The sequence below is a fragment of the Squalius cephalus genome (genome assembly GCF_949319135.1).
Source record: "Squalius cephalus genome assembly, chromosome: 3".
Taxonomy (NCBI): Eukaryota; Metazoa; Chordata; class Actinopteri; order Cypriniformes; family Leuciscidae; genus Squalius; species Squalius cephalus.
Window position 1 is genome coordinate 22834445 of NC_137124.1, and position 9795 is coordinate 22844239.

The 9795-nt window shown below is 39.9% G+C and overlaps 2 protein-coding genes across 3 annotated transcripts in view; one reads left to right on the plus strand and one right to left on the minus strand.

Moving 5' to 3' along the window:
- Positions 1–9795, minus strand: part of itga11a (integrin, alpha 11a) — a 91911-nt gene that overhangs the window by 70489 nt on the left and 11627 nt on the right. The gene's annotated exons all lie outside the window — the stretch shown is intronic.
- coro2ba (coronin, actin binding protein, 2Ba) overlaps positions 767–9795 on the plus strand; it is a 39438-nt gene continuing 30409 nt past the window's right edge. The window contains exon 1 of the mRNA XM_079866904.1: positions 767–1177. Within this exon, the coding sequence (XP_079723030.1) occupies positions 1163–1177 (15 nt within the window). The 5' untranslated portion in view covers positions 767–1162. The remainder of the gene's footprint in view (positions 1178–9795) is intronic.

Consider the following 9795-nt stretch of genomic DNA (forward strand, 5'->3'; position numbering starts at 1 on the left):
CGCTTCCCATAAAGTTTACACATTAGGTCAGTAGGCGGAGAGTAGGTCGTCTTTTGTGGCTGTTCGAACGCATTCGACCACATGAGGGTTCACGCTACGAAAGCAATCCGATCAAATGCGTTTTGTACTACCTCAGGAAGTGGTCGAAAGTGGACAAGCTTTCCAGGGCCTGGGTGAACTATCCCTTTAAATTTGTTGTTCAATAAATGTAATTAGTGATGTAATATTTCTTAGGCCCACAAGAGGGCAGCAGAACATAAAAAAACTGCAGTTTATCCAAAAAAAAATTTCTCAGTCATGGATCTCCTGCAACAGTCATATGATATAGCCTCTTAAAATAGTTTTTCTAGCTCTTTATGCTTCTCTTTTTTTTTTTTAAGTATATGCATTTTAACTAAGCAATTCATATTTTTCTAAACATATATATCTCAACAACCTTAGAAACCATATTCCACCAAAACACTAGTATGTGTATTAATAAACCCACATCAATTAATATGGGTCTTCTTCGGATAGTTTTCAAGATTTCAGAGTGTCTGTCATTTTGTTTGCTTTCTGAATTTTGATTAGCAGCCAAGTTACAACATTTTTATTGTAGTAGGCCTAGATACTATAGAGAGAGAGGGGGAGAGTTTACAGTATGTTGTGTACAGAGAGCTAATATGATTATGACATGTAGAACAGGGTGATGCATTTGTGGACATCAATAATCTTCATTAGCGCATGCAGTAATCAGATTGACAGCAGAGAGAGAGAGAGAGAGAGAGAGAGAGAGAGAGAGAGAGAGAGAGAGAGAGAGAGAGAGAGAGAGAGAGAGAGAGAGAGAGAGAGAGAGAGAGAGAGAGAGAGAGAGAGAGAGAGAGAGAGAGAGAGAGAGAGTAGTAGTAACATGCTGAGCTCACTTCACTGCAGTATCCTGACTACAGGAGCACGGCTGCGGCGGCACTGATAGGCTCGGATACTGAGCGAGAGACAGCGACCAGACCCTCCCTCCCTCTCTCTCTCTTCTCCTCCTCTTTCACAATCTCTCATGTCTCACTCTGCTGTCGTAGAGGCTGCAGACTGCACACACTCAGTGAGTCCATCTCTTTCTCTCTATCTGTCCTGCTGTCTCACTCAGCATTTCAGGAACAGAAGCTGACTCTTCTGCACTCTTCTCTGCATGACTGTCACAAAGGTAAGCGTGTGCTGGAGCTTGTGAGGCTGGGAGGGGCTGCTGGGTTCGGGCTTCACTGCAGTGGGATGTTCTGCTGAATCTGTGACTGTAGTGTGCTGCAGTGCCGGACAGGTGGTGTGTGTGTGTCTGTGTGTGTTTATGCAGGTGAATCTTATACCTGCAGGATTTGCTGTGCGGTACAAACTTCTATGTGCGTTTGTCAAACTGGATCCCTGTGTGTGTTTAATATGCGAGTGCCTGTCCCGCAGTAGGGCAGTGGGTCTTGGCTGGGTGAGGCGTGTGTGTGTGTGTGTGTGTGTGTGTGTGTGTGTGTGTGTGTGTGTGTGTGTGTGTGTGTGTGTGTGTGTGTGTGTGTGTGTGTGTCTTTAGCAGACTGATTACGAAGGGGAGCTCTTAATCCAGTGCTGTCCTGCATTAAGCCTGAGCTGTGCTTTTTTGCTGAGGATGGACTGAGCATGTCACAAACTACAGTACGCATGAGATAAAAAGAAGAAAAGAGTGAAGGACTAAGAAGAAAAGAAGGTGAAAAGAAGGTGAAAAGGGATATAGGGTGAATTCAAGTAAAAAGGGGCCACTTTTGGGGATTGAGTCATGATGACATTTAAAAATCTTCTTAAAAATATAAATGTGGATCAGGCTGTAGTAATTTGTCTTCATTGTGCATGTTTGAATGATCAAAATGTGTGTTTAAGTTTGATTTGCCTATGGCATTGGACTCTCACAGCTAAAATCCTGTCGCTGCTGGCTAATTGAACAAAATTTATTATAAAAATTACTATGAAATTAGCGTTAATGCAGTACAAACAAACATGTTTGTTGTCAACTGAGTCTTCCTCCTCAGTCTGTAAAGCTGGAAACAGTCAGGTCTAAGCCTGATATTGTAGAGATGAACATATAAGACTGCACTTTATAACACCACAACAGGTGCTCATAAATAATTTATACCATTTATATATATATATAAAATTATAAATAATTAAATTTATAATACACCATAAAAAAATTATAATATTCAAATAATAAAAAAATCTAATAATATATTAAATATTTGATTTTATATTATACTACATAATCAAATTACATTTGGTTATTATTTAGAGTTCAGTCTCCGCATGATGCAGGTGCTGACTTCGTAAGAACTGGTGTGTGTGTGTGTGTGTGTGTGTGTGTGTGTGTGTGTGTGTGTGTGTGTGTGTGTGTGTGTGTGTGTGTGTGTGTGTGTGTGTGTGTGTGTGTGTGTGTGTGTGTGTGTGTGTGTTTTACTCTGATGGAGAAGGTTGAGATGTTGAGTAGGGGCTCGAGTGATGGATACTGTACAGAGCTAAATGACCTTGGAGTGTTTGTGTATGTGTGCTGACTGAGCAGAACAGTCCTCTGGGTCAGACAGTGAGAGACAGAGAGCGATTCCACTCAAGAGTGTGTCTCCATATGTGAGAGTGAGTGCACACATATACTAGTGTTTGAGCACACAGCTGTGTGGCAGGATATCCTCACAGACTCTTGGAACTGAAATGGTCACACACCTCGGATTGTCATGAAGAGGACAGGATGCATCTCTCACTGCAGGGCTATAAAACAGCTGGCTGTACGTCACTTCCTGTCGTGTTAAGATGTTATAGTTAATAAATCACTGTGGATGTTAATGTTAGGAACTACAGCCAAAAAAAATGCCTCGTATTCAAATAAATATTTTAATCAGTGAAAGGGGAAAGAGTGTACAAAAATGCCTCTCACACAATCTACAAAAGCTGGTTAGCACTAGTGGGCTAAATAATTCCAAAAAATATAGCACAAATTATTTTAGTTAAATATTTGCCATTAAAAAAAAAAAAGAAAGAAAGAAAAGAAAGAAATTCATTGATGTTTAGCTAGCTATGGCCCTGAAAAAATACCTTATTTAAAAAAAAATCAGAAGTTGAAAATTCCTTTAAAAAGCAATAATTGAATTAAAATGGCCAAGCACCTGAAAGCCACTCCCTAATTCCCACACTAACTTAGAGCCATGAAATGTACAGAAACACAGTAATCCGTTTCATATAAAGACGCAAACAAAATGGGAAGACTGGATGGAAAGCTGAAGGAGGGGTTAGAGATCATTCTGTCTCCTAGGGTGGAAGGTCAACACATGTGCCCTCATGCCTTTGTTTAAAGCTGAGTATTTTTTCACCTTGAGACAGAAATGCCATCAGATTCACCAGTAATTTGAGGAGAATGGACCCGTTGGGTAAATTTCGTCCTCAATATCAAGGCTCAGAGCCAGGCAGACGTAAATGTGCTTCATGATCACTAAGTGTGCTGTGAGTGTATTTATGGCAATATTGTGAGAAGAGTCCTCATCTATGGTGTGTGTGGGTGGGTTTGCACATATGTGCATGACAGTAGGTCAAGAGGAAGGTAGGAAGCTTACAGGTGTGTTTAGATTGCACATATAAATTGCACAGAAGCACAATTGACAGGATTGTTTGAGTGACTGAAAGGGCTCTGCGTGGGTAGGAGGACTGTAAAGTTGCAGGTGTAAGACATTATCATAACTGACCTCATGCACAGAGTGGGTGTTGTGTTTTGGCAGAGATGTGTGTGTGTGTGTGTGTGTGTGTGTGTGTGTGTGTGTGTGTGTGTGTGTGTGTGTGTGTGTGTGTGTGTGTGTGTGTGTGTGTGTGTGTATGCACACTATGTATGTAGGCTATATGTTACATACATTTTAGAGCTGCACGATTCTGGATAAATTGAGAATCACATTTCGTTTAAATTAGAGATGATTCTCCCACGATTCTGAATAGACAACTAAAATTAGACAACAAAATAACATGTAATTTGATTCTGACCAAATGAATGATTCAATAACAAATAGATTTTTTAACAGTCACTTGTTGCCACCTACTGCCGTAATGATGTAATTGATTCAATCTTTATTTGAAGAGTCAAGTTATTTCCAAAAGGTGATTTTACTGTTTATATCCGAACTATAAACTTTTACCAAGCACATTTGTGACATTTTGATTACTGTAACAAAATACATAATGATACTGTGTGGTTGAAAAGAAGCTGTTTCTTAAACATAACAACTGCTCTCACAGGGTCAGCAGCAGCACCAAGGCAGATTTGGATGTTAGTTGAGATTGTACTTGTCAAAGGTTTAATAGTCAGAGCCGAATCGCCATAGGAATAAGATTGCGATCTTTTAACGATTAATTGTGCAGCTCTTAAAGGAGAACTCCGGTCAATTTTAACATTGAGCTCATTTTTTTGTACATTTGGAGTGCTGTCAATACAGAGAACAACGACAAAAATCGGTGTTGCCTACACCGAGTTATTCTATTTTTAAAATTTGCACCCTGTTGACTTCAATGGGGCAAGTACTAAACCTGCTTTTAGCCTCTTAACATCCTTGATGTGTCATTACAAGTGCACAGAAAATGTGAGTGATTCCTTCTGAGTGAACACGAGTGAGTCTGACTGCAGTAGATGTGAAAGATATGTATAAAAATGATGTTATTTAAGCCAGCGCAAATACCTTTGTTTACATCCTGTTTTTCGGTTGAAGTCCAAAGTAGTCGATTGCCGAGTTCACGCGCGTGATCATAGGTATTAAACCTATGCGTGTGAACTCTGCAATCGACTACTTTGGACTTCAACCGAAAAACAGGATGTAAACAAAGGTATTTGCGCTGGCTTAAATAACATCATTTTTATACATTTCTTTCACATCTACTGCAGTCAGACTCACTCGTGTTCACTCAGAAGGAATCACTCACATTTTCTGTGCACTTGTAATGACACATCAAGGATGTTAAGAGGCTAAAAGCAGGTTTAGTACTTGCCCCATTGAAGTCAACAGGGTGCAAATTTTAAAAATAGAATAACTCGGTGTAGGCAACACCGATTTTTGTCGTTGTTCTCTGTATTGACAGCACTCCAAATGTACAAAAAAATTAGCTCAATGTTAAAATTGACCGGAGTTCTCCTTTAAGGCAGGGACACACCAAGCCGACGGTTGGATGTCGGGCAACGTGGGGACATATTTGAGCATCGGTCGGCTTAGTTTTTTAGGTGTGTTCTGCACTGTTGGCTCTATTCAGACGCCATTGGGGTTTTTTGGGCCAATTCAGCATGTTGAATCGGCTTCGGGCCGTCGGTGAGAGAACTCAGATTGGCTGTTCAGCTTAGTGATGGAGTCAGTGCACGAGAATAAAGGAGAAAGTGATGACAGCGAGCAAAGACGGTACAAACAGAAGGCTGTTATAATTTTACATCATCTTACCTGAGCATTCCAATGCATTCATAATAACATGAGCCGACTGGATCAGTGTGATTGATATTCAAAATGGTAAGCAAGCGCTGCTTTGTTTACGGTTTATCTGCAGTCCTAGTTTCAGTTTCCCTTTTTGAATGACGATAATAGACAATCGAAACTTGCTGATATAGACAGATATTTACTTACAAACAGGCGCAGAACACACATGCTAGTTGACAGTCGCCTTTAGTCCTTTTTGGTGTGTTCAAGCACAGCTTTTTGGCTGAGACGCAGCCAACGAAAGGCAACAACACAGTCGTCTTCCTCTCACTCACACTTTCGTTGCCGCTAGTTCCTTGATTTCGGCTTGGCGTGTCCCGGGTTTTATACACGTGTGAGTTGTAGGATTAGCCTATGTGTTGGTAACTCATAGATGTGAGGATATTAAATCCTACATACAGATTTGTGTCCAGTCAAATGCTCTCTAGAGTGAAAAAGCCCCTGGCTCTAATGTTATCTTCAACAAATCGTGGTTCATGGCTGTGACATAACTAAAGCCTATTAACCTTCTTTTTTTTTTTTTTTTTCAATATATCCTGCCCAAACTTTCATTTCAATAGGAAATAGTCTCTGTTAATCACAGTATCCCTAAAGAATATCTCTAAAGAATTCCAAACAAAATTTCAGCCAAGCATGTTAGTATAAATCACAAATAAGTAACTATCAGAGTAATGGCAGGCACAAAGTGTATTAGTACATTCTTGATTTGGGCCCTGTTTTTTGTTCTATCCTCAAAGGGAATCTTATAATTTGGACTGAAGTTGCTGGCTATTATGCCCTATGCAGGCAGTGTGCACACACGCTGAGAAGAGTCACATTTGATCCAAATCCTTACAGCTAGCTTAGCAACCCAAACCTCCCGCTGGCCAATGTGCTTATACAGAAAACATCCAGTAATGAACAAATGACTAAAAGGTCCTGCATTTTTCTTCAACTTTTATATGAAGCCTGAGAAAGTGCTTGTCCATATTATGTGGTGAGAACTAACTATTCAAACTCCACAGAGACTGAGAGTTTCAGTGGGACTGTCGGTAGAAAAGGAAAGGGGATCATGTCATTTATAAATATCCTGCTCAGCTCCTGCAGAGCTGTAGTGAACGTGAGGTAGAGACACTGGGAAGAGGATGTGCTTCCTGTGGTCCTGGACTGGTGAGTGAGTGAGTGCAGTGGGAGACACTGTAGATAAACAGCCGCTGTGGGACATCAGTGTGTGATGTTCACACGATCTTGTTATTCCCATTGTCTGTCTTAGCTGTGTTTTCAATCCTACTCCAAGACATAGAAATTGAGAAAATATTATATTAAGCAACTTGCCTTGAGATATCTGTATCTTTTTGCAACTGCAATCCTAGATGCATAGACACACTTATACATTTCACTAACTGTCAAGAAGAATAAGTCCACTCACAATGTTAAAATATCTATGAAAACAGCACTTCAACTTTTGGCTCAATCAATGGCTTCAGTTTTGAAAACAGTCTTTATTTTTGCAATCCCATTTTTGTGTCCCTATGTGTATACTGTGTGTAAGAGGTCCACAGTGGAACATGGGGCCAGAGAAGGAAATGCTACAGCCTACACAAATCAAACAGTGTGGGAGAGGGAACTTAAGCGTGACAGCACGATGAAGATAGGTCATATGCTTACGCTCTCAGGATTTCAACACACTCCTCATACAAGCACCGTCTCATGAAAATGGAGCTCATTATCTGTAATGCAGTACAGCAGCAACACATCCCATGCAGTGATCCCACTGACCAATGACTCCTATAAATGTGCTTGTCAAGATAATGAAGTGAACAGCAGTACGCTGTGAAAAAAAAAAAAAGCTAAATCACACACTTTCTTTCACCCATGTTATATGACAGGCTATATGCATTAAACAAATAGTCAATAGCTCTGTTCTGTAAACAGAGTTTGATTTTTGTTATCACTATGAAGAATAGGTACAATCCCAGTAATCATATTTACTGTTCATGTACATGTCAGGTTTCCAATCACTTATGTGTTATAATTTCACACCTTGACCTCTATGAGTTCATCAAAACAAAGATTGGACTGCATATCAACATTGGATTTCACAATTTTGGATGGAGCTGCCATAATTAGTTTTGATATGCCAGTTGTCTTATAGCACTAGCTGTTAAACATTAAATTAAATTAAATTTATGCAGAAAAAAAATATTTACCAATAAAGCAGAACTTGCATCCCATGGGTTCAACTGAACAAAATCTTCACTGTTTGAAATTGGCGCAAAATAGAAATGGAAATTGTAGCCACCGAGGTAGCCAGAGCTCAGCCAATAATTTGTTTTTCCATCATAGCTAATGCATGTTGTCTTCTTACAGAATTAAAATCTAATCAACCTTAAAGGTGGTATCAGTGATTTCAGGCCCAAAAATATTTTTATCACATTCATCTAATCTTTTCTAACGATCCGCTAGCTGCCCGCCCCATAAGCATGCCGTCAAAAAAACGCATCTCTGTAGACAGCCTAGGCTCTGAGATCTGCACACAAAAACAGTTGGTTTCACCAACCACTCAAAACCAAAACAAATAGTGTTCCAACCAATCACCGACAGGGGGAGGGTGTTGTGAGGTTTTGTGCTCGTGCACGGCTGCACGCGAAGTCAGAGCTGAAGAAGAAGCTGGCTCAAAACCTCACAACACCCACCCCTGTCGGTGATTGGTTGGAACACTATTTGTTTTGGTTTTGAGTGTTTGGCTAAACCATTTGTTTTTGTGTGCAGATCTCAGAGCCTAGGCTGCCTACAGAGACGCGTTTTTTTGACGGCATGCTTATGGGGCGGGCAGCTAGCGGATCGTTAGGAAAGATTAGATGAATGTGATAAAATATTTTTGGGCCTGAAATCACTGATACCACCTTTAAGCAAGCATGTGTTTTTATGCAAATTATTGAACTTTTATAATATTATGCAATATTCAAAAAGTACATAAAAATACATGGGTGGCATCCATGATCATTAGAAAGCCCATAGAGACTCGGCAGATAACAACTGGAATGCCTGTCAATCATAAATCCATCCCTTTCACATTTAGTAGCCTAAATATTATGGCTAATGTTATGCTTTCAGCTATTAATACGTGTGTAGTACTCTTAACTCTGTTTAATAAATTTTCTCTTGTTTAAATCGAGAAATTGTGAAAAAAAAGTATATAGCAAAAAAAAAAAAAAAAAAAGGAAAAAAAAAAAATAGCAGATTGCCTGGGCCTGGTCATAAGAGAGAAAGCACAATGGGAAAATTATGAAAATGTTTTTGATACTTCAGGCTGAAGTAAACAATACCTACAAGTTGTCTGAGGTTATTGCCGCAAAAGGAAAAAGAGAGCAGCTTTCTTTGTGAGCAGAGAGAAAGAGAGAGGTCAGCTGAGTGCTGTGAAGGTTCACATTCCTTCCCAGCATTCTCTGGCCCTAAGCAGTGTTTTTTGAAGTGATATGCCAAAAACACCAGCCTTATATTTTTTTAGAAAACGCATCAGTGAGAAAGTGCAAAGGTGTGTGTGTGTGTGTGTGTGTGTGTGTGTGTGTGTGTGTGTGTAAGAGCAATGTTAGAAACTGCACTTTTATAACAGCATGGACTAGCTATTCCAGCGAGAGTGATCAATATTAATATAAACACCATTCAGAACATGATACCATACGATCAAATATATTAAATTCAGTTCTACACAACTCTATACACTTTATGGCAATAGGCCAACAAAAACCAGCTTGGATGGAGAAATCCAAAGTGGAAAATATGGTCTGGATAGAGAGCAAGCTTGGAAGGAGAAATGCATTATGTCTTACAGGCCTTAGGTAGAAACTCAGTGTTGTGAAAAGCGAGTAAAAGAAGCAGGGATCAAAACCCATGTGAGCCTGGACTTATGGCAGCCCAGACTTCCTTCAGGCAGTTTTCAAATCACTCAGCTCTCCCTCCAGCCTCCAATTAATCAAACTTCACAGACGAAACAAATCCCACACAACAAAACAGAGCAGGAGGATTCAGAGAAAGAGACCGGTAAAAAGACATAAGATGCAAGAGTGAGAAACAAAAAGCAGCATGATGGAGACATTAGAGAGAAATAATATTTTAAGAGCGAGGCAATGTTGTGGACTTTTTCAGAGAAAAAAACAAAAAAAGTGTGGCACCGCTTCGCTTGACAGGACCCGAGACCTGAACAGACAGATTGCCAGGTGGAGGCCCACTGACACAGATTTTTTAGCTCAACCACTCCAACTGTTTATTGCATCTGTTTGCAGAGCTTGACTATGGCTACAAATGTTACATGCCACTATTTATCATCCAATCAACATCCATC